The sequence below is a fragment of the Apostichopus japonicus genome, chromosome 9 (assembly GCF_037975245.1).
Source record: "Apostichopus japonicus isolate 1M-3 chromosome 9, ASM3797524v1, whole genome shotgun sequence".
Lineage (NCBI taxonomy): Eukaryota > Metazoa > Echinodermata > Holothuroidea > Aspidochirotida > Stichopodidae > Apostichopus > Apostichopus japonicus.
The window spans coordinates 22,334,037-22,360,091 of record NC_092569.1 but is presented as its reverse complement, the minus strand read 5'-3'; the positions used below and the strand labels follow the sequence as shown (position 1 = coordinate 22,360,091).

At 36.1% G+C, this 26,055-nt stretch overlaps 2 protein-coding genes across 4 annotated transcripts; one reads left to right on the top strand and one right to left on the bottom strand.

The window, feature by feature from the left end:
* Positions 1–432: 432 nt before the first annotated feature.
* Positions 433–11,159, top strand: LOC139973943 (uncharacterized). 2 transcript variants are annotated; one of them, XM_071980836.1, is made up of 8 exons: positions 433–559; positions 1,433–1,666; positions 3,164–3,250; positions 3,623–3,913; positions 4,693–4,884; positions 5,388–5,894; positions 6,345–6,441; positions 7,194–11,159. In XM_071980836.1, exons 1-8 carry the CDS (start codon positions 475–477, stop codon positions 7,627–7,629), a joined length of 1,929 nt encoding a protein of 642 aa, XP_071836937.1. In that variant the 5' UTR covers positions 433–474; the 3' UTR covers positions 7,630–11,159. The 2 variants fall into 2 exon arrangements, with proteins under 2 accessions (XP_071836937.1, XP_071836936.1); XM_071980835.1 differs by having other exon boundaries at positions 5,361–5,894; positions 7,194–11,158.
* Positions 11,160–11,968: 809 nt separating this feature from the next.
* LOC139974283 (uncharacterized) lies at positions 11,969–19,817 on the bottom strand. Of its 2 annotated transcripts, none has more exons than XM_071981303.1 (2): positions 18,592–19,817; positions 11,969–12,492 (listed from the first exon to the last, which is right to left on the bottom strand). In XM_071981303.1, exons 1-2 carry the CDS (start codon positions 19,570–19,572, stop codon positions 12,292–12,294), a joined length of 1,182 nt encoding a protein of 393 aa, XP_071837404.1. In that variant the 5' UTR covers positions 19,573–19,817; the 3' UTR covers positions 11,969–12,291. The 2 variants fall into 2 exon arrangements, with proteins under 2 accessions (XP_071837404.1, XP_071837405.1); XM_071981304.1 differs by lacking the exon at positions 18,592–19,817 and adding an exon at positions 14,442–15,900.
* Between the last annotated feature and the right edge of the window lie 6,238 nt (positions 19,818–26,055).

The following is a 26,055-nucleotide window of genomic DNA, read 5'->3' as shown; positions in this document are numbered from 1 at the left end:
GCCACATATAATATTAAGCTAGAAGATAATATTTGTCCGAGATCAAATGTATTGATGCTCCCTATATCTATCTTCTTGTTTTGGCTCACCGTGCATATTCTGTAAGCTTTTCGTACCTTACTTTATTGCTGTTCAGTCCTGACAGCAACACTATACGGTCTATGCGATTGCGTTCAAACCTGAAGGTTAGCCCTTTGTACACAGTAAAGTAACCAACGCATGGTATTATGCAGCGACAAACGTCTCGTTTTGGAACATGTATTATTTATCATTGCCTAAAAATTATATTCTGCTACACAATAGAATACAAATAAGTAAGTACTTTATTAGATGTTTTAACGAAGCACGAAGGTCGATGCATCTACTCTTTACATTGGCGTACCAGTAAGACTGGATAGGATTTCACTCTTACATTTCATGTCGAGATCAAATCCTCGTTTCACTGTATAGTACGGCATCAAATCTGTACGAAGTATGGCTGTCTTGAGAGTAACCCTCCTTTTCGGGATTTCATTTTTCGTCTTTGTTCAAGCTAGATATATTTCACAAGAAGAGAGAGGTAAGACTAATTAATTAAATAAAATTTAATCAGTCAAATCTTGTATGAAACACTGTATTTTGAAATAATCATTTATTATTCTAAGGTGGATTACGAAATCTAAGCAATCGAGGCATACTAATAGAAACCCTTTAAAATGATATTGCAAGTTTTGGTTTGTTTGCAGGTTCAATGAATTCATTATCTGATGTTACTATGTAGTGTGATGTACGTACAATTTGAATGTAAACTATGCACCTATGCTTAGAAGAGCAATATATTGCGAATTCTCCATCATTAAAAATACCTGAAGTTCCCCCGTAAGGAAACCTGTGTACAGAGTAAAAGAAATAATGATGATCGTTGGTTGATATTTCGTGCCCATGCACGCTCTATCTAACAAAATAACTTCAAACAGGAAAGCATTGCAGCCGACTTCAAGCAAACACAATAGTGCATTATTCCAACGGAATGCTATGAAATATGGCATATGCCTAACATACACACATACCTACACAAACCTTTAGCCGATCAGCTATTATCAAATATTACAAAATTTTAAACCTGTGGGAGGGGGGACGAAAAACATGCTTTAGAAATCATAAAATAAGGTACTTAAAGTATTTATAATCTTGACAAGAAAGTTAGAAACTACGTTTGAACATATATCTTCTTCTACACTAACGAATGAAATTGTAAATACTACTAGTGGTCAACTCATAATACCGTTACGATCTGCAGTAATTGTGTAGCCTGTCGAGTTTCGCGGAACCGATATGACTGTGCACTCTGTGGATGTTATGCGTAGCCTGGAGAGTCCCATTATCGGACTTACGTGCACCAGATTTACATATGCAGATTATATAACAAGTGTTTTTTTCTTCCATTTGATAGGTATTCGTCTTGTGAATGGTTCATTGCCTAACGAAGGCCGAATTGAAATTACGATAAATAGAATGGACTGGTTTACAGTATGTAGCAACAGAACCTATTGGACGCCACAGAAGTCAGAAGTCGTTTGTCGTCAACTTGGTTATCCAGGTCACGTCAGAACTTTTTTCGATGCATTTTTTGGTAGAGGAGCTGAACCGGTCGGCATGATGGTCGACCACATTGATTGTACAGGAGGTTAGTTTATATATAATGTATGCATAGTTAGTTTCTTCAATCGACATCAATTTTAACGGAGGTTAGTTTACTTACTTACTGACTATATATATGTCAAAATGTCTAAATGTATATATATATATATATATATATATATATATATATATATATATATATATATATATATATATATATATATATATATATATATATATATATATATATATATATATATATATATATATATATATATATATATATATATATATATATATATATATATATATATATATATATATATATATATATATATATATATATATATATATATATATATATAAATATATATATATATATAGGAATAACGGAAAAACTGTTAAACAACTATGCTGCATTTAGAGAAAGGCTGGATCTCGAGTGAGATACAATAATTGAATTAGGTAAGTGATTGGAAGTGAAACAGCCAATGTTTGGTTTATATATATATATATATATATATATATATATATATATATATATATATATATATATATATATATATATATATATATATATACATATATCATAACAGGCGGTTCGAATTACCTTTAATTACAAGTATTCCATTTCAAGCAGAGCGACGTTAGTTAACATTGTTATGTTCACTAACTGTTATGACTGTTCGGGCAATGTTGCAGGTATATGGGTTACAGCTTACCAGCAACTGTGTTTGAGTACACTGGTGTAATAGGGATGGATAAACAACGAAGCATTGATCCCCTAATGCAATGACCTCAGCTTATATTTCCACGCAGTTAGTCACACTAATTGCTGCTTCTTTTAAAATTCAGACATATTTGGTTAAAAGATTTCTACAAACTAGCAAGGTAATTATTTTACCATGGAATCTTCTTGTATTTTCTGAAAAGAAAGCCGCACATCAATAAAGTTCAGCTCGAAGTGTAATCAGTCGTCACATCTTTATAAAAAAAAAAACAGGAACGCGATCGTGGAAATGTTTTGTGTAATCTTTTAACCAATGATAGTAGGGTACATGTTAACATAGGCAGAGACTATTTCCATTAGCATTAAGCTTACTGTATGTTAAAGCCAAATTAGCTCTTTTAGTTCCTCAGAATTCAATTTTTGGGGAGAAAATCCTCCTGCTCCATCCCACTCCCGCCAAATGTGCAACTCCTTTTAACACCCGATACACATAGAGAACACGGTTACTACTGTAAATCTTACAGTTTTGTACCACAGTAAAAACTGGATCGTGCTATAATTCGGTATCATGTGCTATCAGGATTACAGTAAGAACTGAGGATATGTGTATTTCTAACAAATCCAGTTGTTTGGGATTTGTTGGAATTACAAATATCCTCAGTTCTTACTGTAAACTTAATAGCACATGCTACCGATTTAACAGATTTGTCAGCACGATCCAGCATTTACTGTGGTACAAACTTTAGATTAACAGTAGTTACTGTAATCTCTGTGTGAATCGGCTGCTTTAAATGTGACGTGTTTTCTCATCAGATGAGCAACACTTGCGGAACTGTTCTTTCAATACTCGAAGATCGCTGATCTGTACGCATGCTCAGGATATGTCAATCCTGTGTCGTCGTAAGTATATTGTCACATTATCCACGGTGTTGTCTGTATGTAACTCGACATGTTTAGGGAAATATTAAATAAATCATTCTCATCAACATGATCACATTCGTCGTAAAGGTATCGTCGTCGTCATCGTCATCAACACCGGCAATATCATCGCTCCTTATGAGATATGAAGTATATGCAAGTCGATATATTTAAGAAATATAGCTACAATATTTCTAGAGGTTTCTTCACATTTAGTTTTTAAATCTCGCTTGATCAAAATTGTTTCCAGGACTCAATTGTAATCACCAATTATTACTTTCGTAAGAGCATGTCAGCTCCTAACGCTACAAATGTGATGTCTATATTTCTTATTTTGTTTTTGTAACTTTACAGAACCTGGATATGTTGGTTGTTACGGTCCTGACTTTAACAAGGGAATCGACATTGATACGATCCAACCATCACATGTACCTCTATTAGAGTTGACCCCTTTCAACTGTATTGTATCATGCTCAAGGCTTGGACTTGGCTACGCAGTTCTCTCCTCTTTTGGTTGTTGGTGTGTGACACCTGTTATTATATCCAACCTCACGACTATCGACAATACTACATGTACCTCACCTTGTTCGGAGTCTCATCGTTACGGCTGCGGCAATTCTAATGAGATTTTGGCGATATTCAACGGTACAAAATATTTAGCTTTTTTTCCCCCTCAAAACTATTTAAATGAAAGGGCGACAATGTCGCCTATTTGATAATGGTTGGTTGTGCGCAAATTGAATTTACAAACATGCAAAACCATTCTAAATAGACGTTACAACTTTGTAGCGGAAGTTCACATAGAACGAAAATGGATTCTCTGGGTGCCATTATAACATAAGCATACATTAAACTTAAAATCTGCCAATACAACTTTAACTCTTTGAAAGGAATGAAAAGACTAAGATCATGTTTTTTTATGAATTGTATCCCTTCTTTGACATTACATTTTAGTGTTCGTATATAGTATCTAAGGAATACAATGATGTTCCAACTGGCGGGATCCCTACTTTTACTGTACATCCCCCCTCCCTAAAACAAAGGGCTAATGAAACTTGGAAAGCGTCCCATGTTATTTGGGAATATACAATAACATTGCAAACGGACGACGGCACGAAAAGGAAAATGTCATCAACATGTTCGACCTTCATTGCTTCAATACACATCGCGTACCATTACGATAATATTTAATTTTCAAAACTTGAATTCTTCTAAACCAAATGTAACGAACGCCCTCTACTTGTAATGACATCATTTTCATTATAAACGTATTTATCTCACAATATTTAAGTTGAAATTGCACAATTAGCATTGAGCTTGACTTTACAACTAAAATGTGTTTGTGAAAGAAATATGTTGACAGAAAATAAACTCCAACAGGTAAATGTGTGGAGAGAGTTTTTTGTCTTTCTTTTTCATCCCAGTTATGTATGCCACATGTACTGAACCAGGTGCATTACAAAATGGTGACCACCAAGGCACGCGGTACTTATTTGGGGATTCCATCCATTTCACCTGCCACGGTGGTTATATCATGAATGGTAGATCGAAACTGCAATGTTTAATCGGTGAAAACCATCGGGTTGAATGGAACAACCCTAAACCATTTTGTGAAGGTAAGCGACATTAATAGAAATTGCGAATGATGGAATAAACGTATTGAATTTTCCTATTTAAGGTGCTGAAGAAGATTTTCATAGTCTTTTTCGGGTTGATATGAAAACATTTCGACCTAACATTATAAGCCCTTAAGAAGTTAAGATAATCATCTTGTTTGCACTCTGTTAATGCTTTCATTTCCTTCATGATTGGCCACGATTATTCTTTACATTTCTTCCACGTCAGGAGGCCTTTGTTCACGAGTTGAAATGGATTCGAAAACTATGCAGCTATTAGGATTGTCACGTCATTTATTTGTTTATCAACATTTTGTACTTATATAGGTCTTTTCGTCATTATATCTTAATTGAATTAAGTTCCATCCAAACAATCGATTTATATTATCAGTTACCAAGATTGAAGGTATAATTAAGAACGATTTTGTGCTTTAATGGAATTAAAAAAGAATACACTTAAATACTTCCGTATGCAGAAATCAATTCCCCAAGTCCCTCTACAGCGCCAACCACGGGGATGCCGCCTATTCAACAAGCATTCCAACCTCTCACCAATCCCGAGGCACTACCCTTTGGTCAAGATCAATCAACCAATCGTAGGACGACTCCATTACACGGAATTGACGTTACAACCGGAAATCCTGATATCATCACAACTCAGACAGCGTCCAGCAAACTGAGAACGATACCAATAGGTGCGCCAACCACGTCGACGAAAAGTTCAGGCATAAAAACAGAAAGAAGTTCAGCGGCTGACAAGACACTGACTTTGAAGATAAATACTGATATATCGACTGTCGGACTCATCGTTTCTACAGTCCAGAGTACTCTACTTTCTTCCAAGGAAGGAAAACAAAACTCTACTGAATATGAAAGACCATGGTCGTCAGATCTGGCAACAGAGAGAAGAACAGATTCGGAGACTGTTTATGTGACGACTCAAGCAGCAGATCGAGTCACTAACACAGTCAGGTTGCAAACAAGAGGACCAACATATGATTCGAAATCAGGTATGGTTAGCTGCAAGGTTATACTTGTATAACATTTAAATAAACGTACACACGAAACCGGCAACAGTTACTTAACGAAATATAACAGAATATAACGAAATTATTAGGGAACGATACGACTCAAAACAACACAATGTACCCATGGTACACATTGTACACATTGTACACTTTGTACACATTGTACACATTGTACACATTGTACACATTGTACACATTGTACACATTGTACACATTGTACACATTGTACACGTTGTACACGTTGTACACATTGTACACATTGTACACATTGTACACATTGTACACAATGTACACATTGTACACAATGTACACAATTCAGGTTTTTAAATACTCAGTTATCAGAATACAGAGTTATAATTCTTGTTAAAGTCGGCTTAGAAAACATTATTATCAGAATTTAATTGATTGATTTATTCACTTCTCTGTGTACAGATGACTCTTTGCTTATTTGCGTTATCATCTCGGCAGTGATAATACTGTTCCTCGTTCTTTTCGTCATTTCTTGTGTGCTGATCGGTGTCTTTCTTTGGTTAGTGTACCCTTCGTTATTTACAGTATTTAATAATATAGTTGAGCGTTATGATCACCACTGACTTACATACTACCTGGTCTAACTAACGGAGTCTCTAAAGGCTTATTATGGTTGTTTTTACTACGTGAACGATACTTCTCGTTCGATAACTGACTAGTTTCACTCTCTTTCACTTTACCAGCTAGAAAGGAGGTTCCTATAGCATGCTCTCTCAAAGCATATATGTGATGGTCTAACATTGCCTCGATTTTCACAATATTTACACCGCATGTACTTACATTAATGCATTCAACTACTCCGCTACAATCTTGTTCTAAACATATATCTAAAACATTTACGATGAGGTCACGTTGCTGCGTTTGCACTATTTTGATGAGACTTGAATTGATTAATATGTATAATTCTATATATCATATCACTGATATTAACATATGATATGTATTGTTTACTCTGGGCCGAAATGTCAGCTAAAGTTCACAATTTATTTCCTTCTGAATGTGTCACGGCTGTTATTTTTTCTTCATATTCTTATTCTCAATAATGCCGCAGAGAAGATATTTATGACATAATATAGTATATTTGTTGTTCATAGTATATTCTAGTAATTACTGGTATGCGACTTTACTATATGTTTTCTTACTTTTGTTTCATTTTTTCAATTTATATAGCATTGTTGTTGTTCATGGTATATTCTAGTAGCTGGTATGCAACCTTACTATGTATTTTTGGTTTCATTTTGGGAACAAAAGCTGCAGGAAACCTAAACCAGTGTTTCGAGTTTCCAGTGCTCAACTACCAAATTCTGGAGTTCGAAGTTCCTTCATCTTCCGGCGAGGGTCATGTCCTGATTCCTACCGGAAATTTGAGGATGAGCAATCGACGATTTCGTACGTGAAACCGGATGTGGTTACCATAGGAACGACCTTTGGTCAGGAAGTTCACACATCGAGTTACTCTGGCAATGAATCGTCGTCACCAAAACTGGGCGGCAACAGCAATGGCGACAATTATAAACTTGATACGCTGAAGAAAACTGCTGCAACTATGTTTAGAATAAGTGGTGACAATATGTATGATCAATTTGATTTCGGAATACCTAAACAAGATGAAATATCTGACGAGGAATCTATTAATATTCCTACAAGCTTCTTAGAAGACGACGATACTCGACTGTCGACCGTTTAATATGTTCAAACGTTTTTAAATTTGGTAAAATGTGACGATAGATAATTCGGTTAATTTAAAGTACATGATTTCATGCTACGTTTTATATAGTCTAGGCATGTGTCTGCCTATATTGATGAGTATGTGGGACAATCCCTTTCAATTGTACATCTTCAATAATCCAATCTCTTTAACTGTGCTGGATAGCTATATTAAACAAAGGTCAAGTTTCTGATTGCTTGGATTGAAACACTTCTGATGTGCTGCTTATTCTCATAATTTGACGCATTCAGTTAGCAAGCGATGATCCAGTGGTGCGGGGTCACATCACCCACTCCCTGCCCCCCCCCCCCCACCCACCTCTCCGTCTTCTCACTCCATCCTATCCAACCTAACTCACAACCTTGCAGTTTGACCTAACTATAGAGCTATTTTATAGTTACCTATTTTTGACTTGTAACAAAAAGACCACCCACACACCATTGTATAAATATTGTATGTAGATCAAATAAGCAGTTTATAATCAAATTTACATATACCTATACGTAAGTGGGTCGACGCCATCTTCACGCAGCGAGACTGAATGCTTTATATTTTCTGTTTTTTCATCATGATCTATTAATTGCTAAGTCGTGTAATGTGAGCACCTTGCACGAACACAAAACAAGTCATTTTCTGCCCTTCAAGTATTATTCCATAATTATAACAATAAACATTTGCTCGGAAATGTTATCCATTAAAAAAAAACTAAAGTGATGAATGAAAACAATGTACGCCTCTATATGAAATTGTCATAAATCACAGAACAGATGGTGTCAAATTAATAAGTTTGAAGGTGATTTAAAGCATTCTAGAAATCATAATGTAGATATTACTCCTAGTAAGTAGTTGGAATGGTTTGGGTTAAATATGTTACACGTGTAGCTGTTCTAACTATAAGTCTAACTGGTGCAAGTGGTACTGTAGATCAAGCCCTCAGCTATCATGTGATGGGTATAGGATATGTCAGTTGAAAACTTTTTATGTATCATTTTTCATAATGTTCAGTTACACATAAACGAAGATATTGCACAGACATATTCCTTCAAGCTGTTCCAATTTGCTTATTTTCCTCACTTTAAACGTATTGCCACTAAATGAACTTAATCAATTTAACGATGAAAAATACTGAGGTTAATATTCATAGCAGTTTTGTTTTGGAAGGCTAACATAATTTAATAGTCTAAGAACGAAAAGATTAAGTAGAGAATGTGGTATGTTAAGAAACACGATAATCTATATTATATTTATCGTAATATGAAAAAGCAGAAAGCATTTTGTGATCATAGCCGAAATTATATACTTAAATGATTTCTTTTCTATATTAGGCTAATTGTCGTCGTCTGAACTGACGTCAGGTTATCTTGGTCGAATTTTGTGACATATTACTCGGCCAGGCATAAGATAAGATTACCTAATACATCAATTCCCAATAAAATCCGGTAACATTATTGTGTATAATATAATCAAAACAATATATAAATGTTCTACTGAATCACAATTAAAAGTGTCGATCAAATTAACAGAATACCAAAAACAAAAAACAGGACAGAAAAATCAGGTGATTACAGAAACTTTCTAAGTTTAGAGAATAATTGAAATTTGGATATAAACTAGTAATAAAATAATTGTGAAATTCGGGTATGATCACAAATACTTCATAATAATCTCCTTATCAATATAAAGCTTATTGTACTAGGTAATCATATTTCTAAATATTTTCTTTGCTAAGGTTTGTTCCATTGTAAGTCGTTTAAATTATGTAAAGCATTCAAAGATAAAAAGATAAAACATTATGAATGTCAACCTCATTCATTTCAACTAATTCATTTTAACTTATTAAGTTCATTTAGTGACAATTCATATCAAATTGTGATTGCGAAGTAAGGTAACAATCTAACTCGCTATATAGGCTATAACAACGATCTTTTAGAAAGTAGTTCATGCACAGAAGGTTAGCTATGTGACTGCCTGGCAATTAGTTGCCTCCCTTTAAATATCCCGGTTTCCCAACCACTCCCTGGTTGTCTTTTAGATTGTCTTTTTACGAAAAGAAATATTCCCACAATTGTATAATTGATATATATGTATTTATGATTCTATTTTACATATGAAAATTCTCTTCAACATAATATGTTCGTGCTAGAAACATAAAGCTTTATGGCAATACGCTACAGCTCACAAGTAGTTATAGATTCCAATTATACAATCATTACATATTCATCACAGCCACTAATTTACTCGCCGGTTCAAACTGATAATGGACTCAAAGATAATGGGCATCTTTCCATCTTCTTTTTGTTTTAATTTCTTTGAACGTTATCATATAAATCACTTTAATGTGTATCGAAAGTAAATAAGAATTATATTTAACCTTGATTTGTTGTTTAATAGGAAAAACTAGGTGAAAATATCAATTTGCAAAAAAATCCTTTAACTTATATCTCACACGAGATGCAGAATATGATTTATGCTTGCTCGTTCGTAATTGGTATAGTTAAAACTGAAAATGTAATGAGATAGTGGCCAACCACCCTCCGTAATTTATGTTTAAATGTAAAGACAAACTTCATATAATATCATTGAAGCGACAGGATGCGAGATCGTATACTGGTATAAATTTAATTAATTCATATATACAGAGAGAGGTTAATCACCAGCAATAACAGAGATTATGAAAGTCGAACGTAGCTGGCATATTTGTCTTGTTGCCTCTGTTAAAGAGTAATCCGAAGGTTCACAGATCACTGTTACAAAAACAAAATGCTTACTACTGTAACAGTCTCCTTTATGGCATTCCGTCAAGTGAAATATCGAAGTTGCAGCGAGTACAAAATTCTGCCGCCAGATTAGTAACGCGTTCCAAGAGGAATGAGCATATAACCCCCCATCCTCCGTGAACTGCATTGGCTACCAATACAACAACGTATCAATTATGAGATAACACTGCTCACTTTCAAATCTCTAAATAATATGGCTTCTGTCTACATTTCGGAACTCATCACCAAATATGAACCGAGTCGTAGTTTACGCTCCTCATCGCAACTCTTTCTTTTCCATCCTTCTAAATCCAAGACCAACTTCTACGGAGAGAGATCTTTCACAGCAGCTGCCCCAAGATTTGGAAAAGTCTTCCGGAAAATATCTGTTCTTTAACTAATCTTAATCATTTTAAGAGGGATTTGAAAACACATATATTTAAATGTTTAATATGAACACTTTATACTTGTAATGTAATGTAAATATTTGCTACTATGTTTTAATTATTCCTTTTTTTATTATTTGTATTGCTATTTTTAGATACCTGGTGCAATTTGTTGTATTGTTAGATATCTTTTAGGTATTTATTTCTGTACAGCGCTTTGATATTTTATTGGAAAGCGCTTTATAAATAGCACATATTATTTATATTATTATTACCTTTATTCCACTAGAGTAGAATAAACGAATATGACAGCAAGAGATTGTGAGATGTCACCATGGACAAAGAGTTGAGATGTTTATCTATATAGTGTAAACACTCCATATATACACGGAAATTAATAAGATTCTTAAAATCTTTCTGACAAAAACATGTTCATGAATTATGATTATATTGACAGCTTAAAGAAAACTTCCGTTCGTATCCCATTTCACTGACATGCATATAAAACAAGAAGGAATATAAACAAGAACGTAAAGTAGATCTAGGAAGGATAAACAAACCAACTACTTAATGCTATTGCAATGGCACCAATACCAAAATATATTAATAACATCGATACTGTATATATATATATTATTATACAATTTTATTAGCTGGTGTTCACAGGCTGTTGTTTGTACATCAAGGGGCTCATAGAAGAAAGCAACATTTAACCAAAAAACGAATCATTGAATCGTGGAATTTACAGAGTACGTTTGCGTTCTCATAAATACCGCACATGTGAAGCCACCGGCAAACGAATCAGCCAATCCCTTCAGAAACTGTAATGATGGATGAGTAAGGTATATTATTATACTTCGGTCAATTTGTTCATTACACCGTCTATCTTCTTTGCAACTCATCGGCTATACTACTCGAACCCAATCAATTTAATCTCTTCCTCCTTTCCCTATATAAGAAGGAAAATATCTCCCCTAATGCGCTAGGTCAGACTGCTGCGACACTCGAATGCGCATAAATATGTGGCAATTTGAATATTTTAACTAATAACGCCAACTGTTAACGGTCAACGATGCAAACAAGTCTAATCATACGTATGAGGAGCCAACTCCTACACCCCATCCCATCCCATCCCATCTCACCCCATCCATATCCCATCCCATCCCACCCCTCGTTATCACAGTTGTGTGTAAAATTTAGACACGCGTGTGTTTTTGTTCATCCTGCGGTTATCATTTGTTTGGATGTTTTGTCGTTTTTGGTAGCCGTGTTTCTTTGGCTGACGCTTCTTCATCATGATCATGCAGGGGAGTGACCAGGGTTAGATTGATGAGACAGTAGTCGTCGTGCAAAAACGGCTAAGTTTACCTATCTAAGGTCAAATGCGTTGGAAACAAGTAGGTATAGGGCTGCCTGATTCGGGTGCTCAAAAGCACACCTTGGGTCAACACAATCCCCTCACCCTACCAATAACAGACTGTAAAGGTACAGACAATCTATCATTCTACTATGTCAGGGGTTACCTGGGAACGACAAGCGCAGTGTTCCTTGAAAAATGTCTTCAGTGCGTTCCTGTTCTTCCTTTTGAACCAAACAAAGATGATTGGATCAATCACGTGATTGAAGGCCAGTAACCAGATGGTGAGATAAAATATGCCAGATGGGACTTGAACTTGAAAGGTGGCCAGGAGTCGCTCCGTCTACGAAGATGAAAACAAACAATAGAAATAGTTGAAAATGCAGGTTAGCAGTTTTGGATCAAGGCATATAAGTCCTCTCGTATGAATTTACCCTGCTCATTGGTACAACTTGTTACACCCATACACCGAAGTGCGCACAATTCAAAGAACCATTCCCCCGGCACTGCAGTGAGCCACACGTATGTATACCTTGGAGGACATACCCTATATAGGATGCAACCCATAATCTGGTCGGGCGTCCACAACTTGTCCTCATTTATACACTAGGGGATGTGAGCCAAAAGAAAAATGAGTGTTTGCCAAAGAAACTCAACTTGCGATCCATAGATCGCAAATACATCGTTTTAACCATTATTTTGAACAAACGTTTACACAATCAATACAAACGAATCATAAAAACGAACATTATAGGCAAATGAAAGAATCTTTATTTCCTAACTTTATGTGGAGTATATTCAATAGGAGGAAATGATAAACTGAATAGGCAGTTTAGATAAAATATGAACTTACTAAACAATTAACATAAGCTGTATTTTGCATTGACGTTGTAATACACCCCACCTCACTTTCCGTGACATTTCCCTTATTCTTCATGCATATCGCAAAAATACAGATTAAATAAAGCGTTATCCGTTTTACGTAATCCGATATACATTACATCATATGCTGAATTAACATTCCGAACAACTGACAAAACAGAGATAATATAGCATAGATCTATCAACGGATGGATTAATTTGTGAATATCTTTTTACTTCTTAAACTTCTTAAAATCTGTGACATAATTCTACTAATTCATGTGATAGGCAGTACCTTGTACAATGCTTTCATACTTTCGGGTGACCTCATCCTCAAAAATACCTTTTAAAGCATTCTTCAAGGGAGTAAGCCATCCATCAAGAGCAAGTCACGATCTCCCCCCCCCCCCCCCCTCCCTCCTCCTCTATATCTCTCTCTTAACCTTTCTGTATCTCTCTCTCTTTTGATTTATTGCCTATTACTTAATAAATACGGTCACCACAGTGCCGCGATCTAAAATCCTGCAAAAGGTAAATGGGCGGAAGACTATTTCAACATCAGGAATTATCACTTAAACAGACATGAGTAATTTGATCAATTTGACGGTTCATTCATGCGATCAAATATAGAAAGGAAATCCAGACTAATTTAAATAATTGTAGTTTGAAGCGTTGTCAATTCATGGTTAAAGTGGTTAATCGGCTTAAAATGAAACTCCATCCATCATCTCGATGTATTTTCATGGTATATGGGTGTGTTTGTTTGTATTTGTGCATTTTATAAGAAAAATATAAATGTGCGTGTATACGTATAGGAAAACTCTTTTTGACCCTACATGAATTCATGATCAATTATTGAAGCTCCGAAGATACACTGTGTGAACTCTAAGCTGCCCATGTTTGTCCGGAGATGTATTTAATTTGAGAGGCTTTTAAGTTAAGTCACAGCGGAAAGACTGGCGAAGAAGCGATTCCGATGTGAGCTCTTTGGTACAGAACTATAGAATTTATTTTAAAAATTATTATACCAGACATTCAAATATCTTGAAATGGAGCCAACTCTTAAAACACAAAGACATTTCTGTTATTTTATATATTCACAAAATTGTTTTTAAATTTCTTGTACCCTTCGGAATGTTTACTTTTATAAGAAGTGTCGTGGCTAGTGCTTATACTTGAGTTTTTTTGTTTTTTTTTTGACTCATAGAGGACACTTTGTCCTTCCACAAGAAAGGATAATGTAGAGTTAAGTAAACTGAAATTAAAATAAATTAAAGCTTTCACCGATCGTGTATGATGTGAAGCATATTTATATGAATTTCGACAGTCACAAAACATTCTCTTGATATTATACCACACATGATAGATGTCAAATCTCACTGCTACAATAAATGTCCACTACATGACAAACAGCTGATGAGTATAACTTACATAGAACGGAATCAATGAAACCATGTAGGCAACAGATACAACAATGAGAACGAAAATATGCCTCCGGTCCTCATTAGTCTTCTTAGCACTCCCAATGACAATCCTTGGATTTCGTTTCGAGTCATCACGAACTGCAAGGTCTTCCCCACTTTTCGGAAAACTTTCTGGAAGTTTGGTCCCTCTTTCGGGGGCATTTACGATGCTAGTACTTGCTGCTGATGGACCATCCGTCGTGGACCGGGTAAAACTATTGACTTCACCAAGGACAGGTTTAGATTTACTCCATTGTAGGACTTTGTAGATCAGAATTGAATTTCCTAACAGAATACTGCACATTATCACTAACCCTAATAACAGAAATATCCATGTAAAATAGACTTGAGTTTTCGAGTCGACCAGGTGCAAATCACCAGGGGCAACACACTTATATGTTCCATTCAGTTTTATCTTGTAAGATCCAAAGCCCACCATCGGAAGGCAGCACAGGCCGAATGTCCCTATCACTAAGGTAGTTACTACCATTTTAGCTTTCGCCAGGGTTGCGACGTTGGTGTATGTATACGGAGCCATTAGAACTAAACATCTATCTAGAAACATTAAAATATTCAAGAAACCAGAAATCCACAAAAAATAAATGCTGGCAGCTATTGAAACGTCGCAAAAGAATTCCCACCTCCTAAAAATTGGACGAAGTATACCTTGCATTAAGGAGACAATAAGAGCAGAGAAATCAATCGTTAACAGGGACTTGAAAAGAAATATTGGGAGTGTTTGACGAGGAGACTGGCCATCAACGGTAGAATATTTTTTACTGTAATGGGACGCAATCAGTGCAAGTATATGAATCACCAAACCAAGGATAATAGTACCATACAACCATAAGTATACTACAATTAGAACCAAGACATCGAAAAAAGACATGATCGTGGTTTCCTTCGCGTTTGTTGAGATACAAAGAAACTCTTTACATATACCTTTGGATGCTTCTGGAGTATATATGTATGAATAAACGAGGCATGTAGGCTACTTCAGAAATATGAGACTTTAGTACAGCAAGCACAGTCCCTGTTAAAGCGTCTCCGAGCCTTTCGATACCCAAAAGAAATTAACAGAAAGTCAACAACAAAATGTTAGAAAGGAGTGTTGATATTGTCATGAGAATGCTGAACGTCACAATACTTCATTCACCGATGCGGATGTGTAGGATCTCTCTCTCAGAATTATGAATTCACCACGTACGGTTCCTGTTAAAGCGTTTCCAGTACACCAACATAATAATAGGCCTACCGATAAATAACGGACTGGTTGAAAAATAAAATTCAGGAACCTCTGAACACTTCTATTATCAAGAAGTTGTGTATGCAATGAAAATATAACCAAAGCGCCGCCTTCTTTTCTGTTATTTACGTATGCAGAGATCGACGAAGACTTTCTTTCTGAAAGCTAGCAAATTTTTATAGTTGGAAATATAGCTGAACCTAGCAAAAGTTACGAAATGAGAAAAAAGTAGAACTCAATATGCCCTAAACAAAGGGAAATGATTGAAAATATGTCACGGGAGCAAAAAGAAACGCCAACAACAAGTCAGTGAAATGTAATAACAATGTATATGTCTTTTGTTCATTCGAACGACATATTTACTTACTTCCATGTTCTTCGGTTCCGGACTGAAATGGATTGTAATCAAATTAATATATAATTTTTAATATATATATATATATATATATATATATATATATATATATATATATATATATATATATATATATATCACATGTGTTAGCTGAAATGCTGTAAAAGAAGGTTGATTCAATAAAATGATGCATATACTGCAAGATGAAAAATTAACATATTGTAAAATATAGCATGTTGCTATGGCAACGAAAACTTATGGTGCGAGAGACGGAATGCAAAAGAAAGTGAGTTTACATACACGTCATACGTTCGTCATATGTTTATCGAAAGTTGATGAAGGTTTATGTCATTTCATATACATATATAATTACATGAAAGTAAATTATATAATCGTAAAACCATACCTAATCTCGCGGCGGGTTAATATCTTTCATTGAGTTTAAGTCTTTGACAAACAATAAATGTATGCACTGTGACAGGCAATAAGCAACTAGTAAATACTTAATAGAGATCAGTGAATGAGAAAGAGAATGAGGAGAAAAATTATTCAAGTATAAATATGTTGAAATTCAGTTTGATTCCATGATTTAAATTTATGTTCAATGCAATGTGTCGCTACCGATGTGGTTTTGCTACTTGCAAACTCATTTTAACATTTTCCACTGTCATGAAGTTTCCATTTGCCTTTGATTGATTTTGTCTTTTTTACAGATTTGGTCAAATATACTTTGTTTTGCGTTATGTTTTGTTTGCGCGAGTTTTGTTTTTCTTGAAAGAAACGGTATAACCATGAATCAATGTATTATTCTGCGTAGGTGTCCACGGGTCGTGAGTGTTATCTCTGAGCGTCGACCAAAGCAATTTCACCTCTTACCTATTTTTATCTATTCTATCGGTGAATACACTAGTTATCGCTTTACAGACTATATGCATAACACATACCTACAGACGTGCTCGCATCGATGTTATGCATTGCAAAAACGTACCGTGATACTTGTCACGTGACGTGTCTTTCCCTTTTTTCTCCGTTATCTTTCTTGAATTTCTTTTTCATTGAACTAGGTAAAACTGTTTTGTCTGTTGGTAATATATATCACACATACCTTCAATTATACGCTCTGTCATTGGCTATCAGAAAAGACAGTGGTTGCAAGACGTCGAGTGCGTTACACCGATGTAAGTATAAATAGTTCCCTCTGTAGATAATATCCGGCTGGACAGTTTTAACCAGGGAAATATGTCCGGCCAGACAAAATAAACCAACTTGATTTCTCACGTCATAGTAAATTTTGTCCCCCCGCAAAATTGTCCGCCCGGAAAATGTTGTAAGGCTGGTCAGGTCGGACTTAATTGATAACTATCACGAGGTATATACGTTATTAGATACAGGGTTTGTTAGGGATTCAGCGATTAATAACTTCGGTGAACGTTCGCGTATTTCCAACGGGAAATTATTTCCTATTTGTGTAATGGTTTTCGAATATAAACTTACAAAAGAGTAGACTCCCCGACTGAACAAGACTTTATTATGTTAGATCAGCGAAATAAAATCGGAGCCATTTATCTAATGGTATCTTTTGCGGAGCGCATAAACGAGGATATTTAGTCCGGCCGAAAATTATTTCCTTAGCAAATAAGATCCGGCCGGACACTTTCTACAGGTGACGAACCATACCGCTATACATCGGCCTCATACTGCCCCAAGTGATCACGACAGCACCGTTGTTGGCTAGATTTCTATTGAGGCGTAAAAACCTGTACTCTCACTACGCCAGCTGATATAGAGTTTGCCAGTTTTCAGCCGAGAGTGAACGCGACTTGACTCAACTCGACCGTAGTGGTCACGTTTACGATAACCCAATGTTCTTACAACTGACCAGTGTACAATGGACGAATTGTTGACGACACACAACGAATTTATTCCGTCATCGGCCGTTGCTCATTTCATGTCATATATGTAAACGTATTATATTCCCGTGATTGGCTTCATTCATTAACATTGTGCATTTTGTTTTTTTTTCGTAAGCCGCCGCATGTTGTCGACCGCCAGTCAAAAAAAACGCTCCATTTTTCAATTTTCCAGACTGCACCAGACGCGACTATAAACTAGCAAAGTGTTGGCCAGTCGTATAGTCTTAAGCCAAACACATGCAACCCGACGATCCACGATCCATTAGGATAGCGTACCGCAGGCTTATATAACCAACTCGTTTAAGGTAATGAAAGAAAATGAGGAGAATATCCATATGGCATACTATTTAGATCATTTATGTCCGAGAAGTTAAAAGCTAATGAGTTGAGGGAATCACAAAATCGCCTAATTTTGAATTAAAACGGTCAGTCCCTTGCAATGAAACTCTGTATCATAGCTGTTGGGGTGGGGTGGGGGTTAGGGTGGCTGGTGGAGGCCCTAGCATTTCTTCTTTTTTTGGAAAATCTTTTACAACTAAAGATGAAATACATTGAAAAGGATGACAGGGAAAGACAAACATTCTTAGTTAATAAACAAACTTACATAAAGCGGGATCCAAGAAATCATATACGCGATTGAAACACATATGAGAGCTAACGCAGTGCCGACTTCTCTGCTGAACTTAACTGCTAGCTTCAATGTCGGATTTTGACGTTGGTTTCCCCCGTTCGACATCTTGTCATCATTTAGCTGCAAGCTAGGGACAGGTACATCCCTCAAGTCGTTGTTTGCATCGACACCTGGGTGATCATTTGCGGTGTCAATTGGTTGTATCGAGACCTGATTTGCATAATCTAATGGTGCTACTTGTCGGAGACGGATGACGTAATAAATGACTACAATGTTTCCCAGTACAATGCTTAGAATGATACAAAATCCCACCGTCAAGAATACAATGGTAAAGTGAATGTGATGTTTGGACTGCGAGAGGTGCACATCACCAGGGGAGAGACACAGGATACCGCCATCTATTTCAACGTGATAAGATCCGAACCCAAACACGGGTAGAAGACAGACGAACAATCCAAAGAAAACCATGCAAGTCACAGCTATTTTGGCTTTGAATGCCGTTGCGTGTCTTCTATAAAGATATGGCGTCCTTAATGACAAGACCCTCTCCAGAAAGAGAAGAATGTTGATTAAACCTGACATCTGAGAGAAAAATATCCCACTACTGCTGTCGACCGTACACCTGAAACTGTTATCAGAGAAGAGAGGTGTAGGAGCAAGTAAAGCGCGGCATAAGAAAAACAAGGTGGCGCTCAAATCAACTCTGAGAAGCGCTTTGAATAATAATGTATGTACATCCATGTATTCATCGGCAGCATCGAGCATTTCTCGCTCTCGTTTTACTCTTCGCATTGTAATAATTGCCAGAAAATGTGCCACAAGACTTATCAAAAGAAGAAGTAACTGGCTCAAATAAAAAGCAAATTGCGATCCGTTTATAGGAGGAGGATTTGGGGTTGATGTCCCGACCGTGTTGTACTCGTCGTTGATAAAGCTCTGATGAAGTTCATCCATGTCAGGATTGAATGTTTAAAATCCAGCGGAAAGTGAAGAAAAAATGGCCACACCCAGTCTTTGTTGGAAAATCGCAACTACTCTGCGTTGTCTGGGTTGAGAGGAATGTTACAATTTAACATTTGTGTTATCCATGTGAAAGCGATCCATAGATTGGCGCAAAGTTAGTAGCAGCAAATGAGATTGAAATAATTAAGAGACAAACAAAAAAAGAGTAGTGAAAGGCCGATTTGTAGACAGGCTTTGCCAAGAGTGTCCGTTAATTTGCTGGTACCAAGATAACATTTCAGTGTCGTATTTCCAATTCAAAAAAAAAAATTAGTAGAGTGATTTTAAGCAATGTTATATACTTATTGCAAATGATGATCATATCAGGCTGTTATCAAATTAGATTTGTGATAAGATACGCGTAAAAGGCCTTTCTCTATCTTATAAGATGCATACGATTCGTAATCATCCAATCTAATTAGTACCTGAACGTTCTATCTTCACAAGGCACGTACTTATGAATCACAAACTTGAATTACTTGCAACACGGCAGACACTCGTTCCCATGACAATATAGTCTGTTCGATAACTGCTATATTTTGTTCAGGTATAGGCTTACCTTTTATATTTTAATATAATGCATGTCAGACAATACAAATTTCTTAATTGTCGAAATTTTATATGAATATTCAACGATGGGAAGGAGCGAGAGAATACTTTTATTACGCATCGTCGCTTCGCAAATTGTAGCAGAAACAGTGCAGGATATTTCCGTACATTTTTATAATCAATCACAAATTACATGTTAGATAAACCGTGATGCAATCACAATATTCATAACAGATTAAATTGAATGCGTTCAAAAGTTAACTAGGCCTATATCATAATCCACATTCGTCCGTAAACGCACCGTTTGCCATTTTGCAGCTTATGCGTGGCATTTGTGTAACATCGGGTAATATTTCTTATCAACATCATTATGCTATAAGACGCAGGGATATTTATTTTAGTTGTGCATTGCCAATATAAAGCGGTATTCACGAGCGTCTATAAGAAGGAAGTCACGTGACGTCCTTGTTTGCTGCGTTCAGCTGTTTAAAGGGCATAGCTGGATCATGCTGTCGAGGGTGAATACATCAGCAGGCAATTATAGCTAGTCTACTTAGTACTGAATAAATTATTAAAGATATTATTTTGTTACAGCGTGAGGCGTCAATACATCAGCAGGCTATTATAGCTAGTCTACTTAGTACTGAATAAATTATTAAAGTTATTATTTTGTTACAGCGTGAGGCGTGAATACATCAGCAGGCTATTATAGCTAGTCTACTTAGTACTGAATAAATTATTAAAGTTATTATTTTGTTACAGCGTGAGGCTCCTCGATTAATACAATGGTTTACAGGTTTACACGAATTGCAATCCTGATGTCACTGCTCTCGAATCCAATACTAGCCAAAAATTTATTTGCCATTTCAAATGGATCCAAATCGTCAGTTTCATGTTGATAGGCTATATCTGAAGTGTAAAATATATTTAAAAACCTGGTGACATGCTGATGTGAAAGAGAACATAGGCTACCCTAATTCTTCTTCGTAACACGTTTACATAAATTGTGAAACGAATGGCTTGGCTTATAAAAGAAGACATAGGCCTACAGTATGGTTTCATCCTATCACATTATAAAACAAATGCTGTTTCATAGTATCGCATTTATAATGTATGTATGTATGTATGTATGTATTTTAGATCCTCCTGAAAGCAGGAACTCGCGAAGAAGCCTCATTGGCTTATCAAAGCCGCAAGCTGACCGAAGTCAGTCTCTTAAATCTTATTTATCGTCCATGATTATGAATTGTCAATTTTCAACAACTCTGTAACTGGACGACATACATTAATCTTGGAGTGACTCGAACACGGGGACCTTATGATTGAAAGGCACCGGCGTTAACCACTGAGCTAACACCAGGGGCGTATCCAGGGGGGCGCAACAGGCGCGCCCCCCCTATTGGCCGTCACCAAAAAAAAAAAGTTTAGCAAAAAATGACGACCTTTGTGTGAGATGTCGGTGATCGCTCAACCCCCCCCCCCTCCCGTATGCTTTATTTTTTGTTTGCCAAAAAAAGGTTCTGGCGAAGTTCGGCGGCATAATAGTTTTAGAAACATAGATGGTAATTGTGTTTGTATTATCGCGTAGCACAGGGCGTGTATAAGGCCTCTGGGCTGCCTCAGGGAAGCCCATAATAGCTCCGTGCATAACACGTGAGGTTACTCTATCGAGGCAAAAATTTTGACTTGTCCATTCACGAAATTTATTTCTGCTGACCTTTTATGCCTCAAATTTTTTGTGTACAATTTTTCTTGACCTCGATTTTCAAATTACTAATCGTTATTATAGTATTATAGTATTTAATTTTTAGGCAACGACCGCTCGCGTCAAAACCTCTCTTTTTGCAAACAACACTGAACACAAGATTTTAAATATCTTGCAGATAAAAGCATTCATTATGCCTATGTTATAAATATTTAAGTCATACTTAAACAATTTTTGTACATTTTTTCCATATAATAGTTAAATACGTTAAATTATTTTTTGATAATTGACATTAAAAGAATACCTATAATGTCACAGATTTTTTTTTTCAGAATGTGGCTAAACCTAAACTGCAGCGGTTTATTACTCAATGCCCCCATCTTTGTAGGGAAAGAAATCAGTCAGTCACCTTTATGCACGATGCGCTGGTGAGTGGTTCCGTTCCGGTTCGAAGTTTCAACCGTTTATCAAGCCACGTTTATTCGACTGTTTAATTTAACGTTCAACAAAGATGATGGTGAACATTTGAAAAAATGAGCAAGCAGAAGTCAAGACGAAGCTTCGCAGTACCATGTTAGAAGACCGCCTCAATGCCTCGATCCTGTTGTATTTCCATAAGGACATTGCCTTGGACTATGATGAAATTGTCAACATCTACAGTCGCAAGCATCCACGAAGGATGACATTTCTTAACCCAATGGAAGAGAAGTAATTATCTCTGCATCAATTTCAGTCAAATTTAGCAGTAATGCAACCACTGTACAGTCAGACCATTTTGCTATTGTTGCCAAACTTCATGTTGTAAATCATTCATAAACCAAAGTAAAATTCATAAATTTCTTAAAGGCTTTGATGGTGAAACTTGGCAATCACTAAGTGACATGGCAGCCATACTAAATTGTGCATTTTGTGTCCATTTTTACTGGAAATGTTGCTTATTATTAAGGTCGAAAAATGGATCACATATGGCACCATTTTGCATTTCAGCCCTTCTTCGAAAGCAAAAATTGTCCACCCCTCCCCTTAGACCCATCCCCCAGGACGGCGATCATTCATGCCTGACGCCCCCCCCCCCTAGTGGAAAATCCTGGATACGCCCCTGAACACTCCTATGTAAATAGCGTGCGGGTGTATGGCAAGCCGTTTTACTTTTTATTCAATATTTAATGATATCTTTAATTATTTGATGATATCATTAAATCAATTGTTGATATCAAGAATTCGAATTGTCGATATCATTAAATCAATTAATGATATCATTAATTCAGTTCATTTCTTGATATCAATAATTTATTTAATGATATCATTAAATGAATTAGTGATATCAAGAAATGATTTAAAGATATCTTTAAATGTATTTGTGATATGTACATATCACTAATTCGAATTGGTGATATGTACATATCATTAATTCGAATTAGTGATATGTACATATCATTAATTCGAATTAGTGATATCATCAAATATGACGTCATATTTACTGATATCACTAATTCGAATTAATGATATGTACATTTCACTAATTCGATTTAATGATATCAACAATTATGACGTACATATCAAGAATTCGGCCATATTAAATGATATCATTAAATATGGCTGCGATATGTCTGGTTATATGGCGTAGTCTCAGTAACTCATCCGTACATAGGCCTTATGGAACTAAGCTGGTGGTAGTTGGTATGGGTCTACTGCAGTGCAGTATACATTACATTAGTTATACGGTAGGCTCAATACGTAAAACTGCTCGGGGATTGAAGCTCAATCAGTTCTAAACAGAATATAATGCACTAACCGCACTGCACTGCACTGTACTTCCCGCCACATAATCCCAGGCGCTCAAACTGAGGGCGCAATTGATGATATCATTAAATATGGCCGAATTCGTGATATGTACGTCATATTTGATGATATCATTAATTGGAATTTATGATATCAAAAATTCGAATTTATGATATCATTAAATATGGCCGAATTCGTGATATGTACGTCATACTTTTTGATATCATTAATTTAAATACAGATATCTGAAATTGAATTTATGATATCTTGAACTGAATTATTGATATCTATAATAGTTCATCTATTTTAAGATATCACAAATTCAATTCTTGATATCAGAAAGTTTAATTATGATATCATCAAATAAAATAATGATATCAATAATTTCCTTGCACCAATTAATGATATCATCAAATATGACGTACATATCATTAAAACAATTTCAGATATCATGAAATAATTCGTGATATCATGAAATAATTGTTGATATCATGAAATAATTGTTGATATCATGAAATAATTCGTGATATCATGAAATAATTGTTGATATCATGAAATAATTGTTGATATCAATAAATACTGAATAAAAAATAAAATGGCTTGCCATACGGGTGCTCGGTGAATTCAATTAGTTTAGAAAAAATCTTTTGGCTTGTAAGCAGCAAGGATATGTGGCAAACAAGGTTGCTTGTCTTTGAGCTTGAATTGTGTCCGGTACGGTTTCAACTGTCAGCACAAGGAGTTGTAAAGCTTACCGACCCATAATTCTTATAAAGATGAGTTACTTGTACATATGCATCCAAGTTTAGTGTGGAAAAAAAAGTAAAAGTAACAACAACAACAAAGTAAGAAAAAGAGAAACAAAGGTGAACTTTGATAGGCATTCATGGTCACATAAAAATGTGCAATGGGTTTGCTAAGAACTTACAGATGTAAGAACTTCAAGGTTAGTAGGCTTATTTATACCTATAAGAATAATTAGTATATGTAGAACCACGGTTTAGGATACTTTGATAATTAAGAGTATATTTCAGGAAGCTATTTCCCCACAAGGCATTCTCATTATTTAATGGTCTTACCGCTATATTAGACAATAAATAGTGTGGGCAGCAATATGATTTGAAGTTTGACCATGGGTGACCATTATTTTGACTTTATAGCATATTTGGTTGCAATACTGACGACCTGTTTACTGTGATGGTAACGATGCTTGTACCCTAATGCCAGTATAACCCCCACCCCACCCCCCCCCCCCGTCCTGCCCACACGCACGCGCGCGCTAACACTCTCATCAATTCCTGTCATCATTTAACTCTCTTCAATGTTTCGGAATAATTTGGACGGTCGGAGCATTCGAGCAGATATATAGTTCTGAAAAACATCTGTGTGAAGAAAGATATGCTGATATTAAAGTCATTTACCTACACCCCTGACAGATGACTGCAACTTAGAGAGAATCATGGATTGCTGACTGAACACTACCCTGGGGTTAATTCTGATTGCATCCCTGGTAGATAGATGTCAACTGACTCAATGCTAAGACCCTGGGGTTAATTCTGATTGCATCCCTGGTAGATAGATGTCAACTGACTCAATGCTAAGACCCTGGGGTTAATTCTGATTGCATCCCTGGTAGATAGATGTCAACTGACTCAATGCTAAGACCCTGGGGTTAATTCTGATTGCATCCCTGGTAGATGGATGTCAACTGACTCAATGCTAAGACCCTGGGGTTAATTCTGATTGCATCCCTGGTAGATAGATGTCAACTGACTCAATGCTAAGACCCTGGGGTTAATTCTGATTGCATCCCTGGTAGATAGATGTCCACTGACTCAATTCTAAGACCCTGGGGTTAATTCTGATTGCATCCCTGGTAGATAGATGTCAACTGACTCAATGCTAAGACCCTGGGGTTAATTCTGATTGCATCCCTGGTAGATAGATGTCAAATGACTCAATGCTAAGACCCTGGGGTTAATTCTGACTACACACCTGACAGATGGATGTCAACTGACTCAATGCTAAGACCCTGGGGTTAATTCTGATTGCATCCCTGGTAGATAGATGTCAACTGACTCAATGCTAAGACCCTGGGGTAAATTCTGATTGCATCCCTGGTAGATAGATGTCCACTGACTCAATGCTAAGACCCTGGGGTTAATTCTGATTGCATCCCTGGTAGATAGATGTCCACTGACTCAATGCTAAGACCCTGGGGTTAATTCTGATTGCATCCCTGGTAGATAGATGTCAACTGACTCAATGCTAAGACCCTGGGGTTAATTCTGATTGCATCCCTGGTAGATAGATGTCAAATGACTCAATGCTAAGACCCTGGGGTTAATTCTGATTGCATCCCTGGTAGATAGATGTCAACTGACTCAATGCTAAGACCC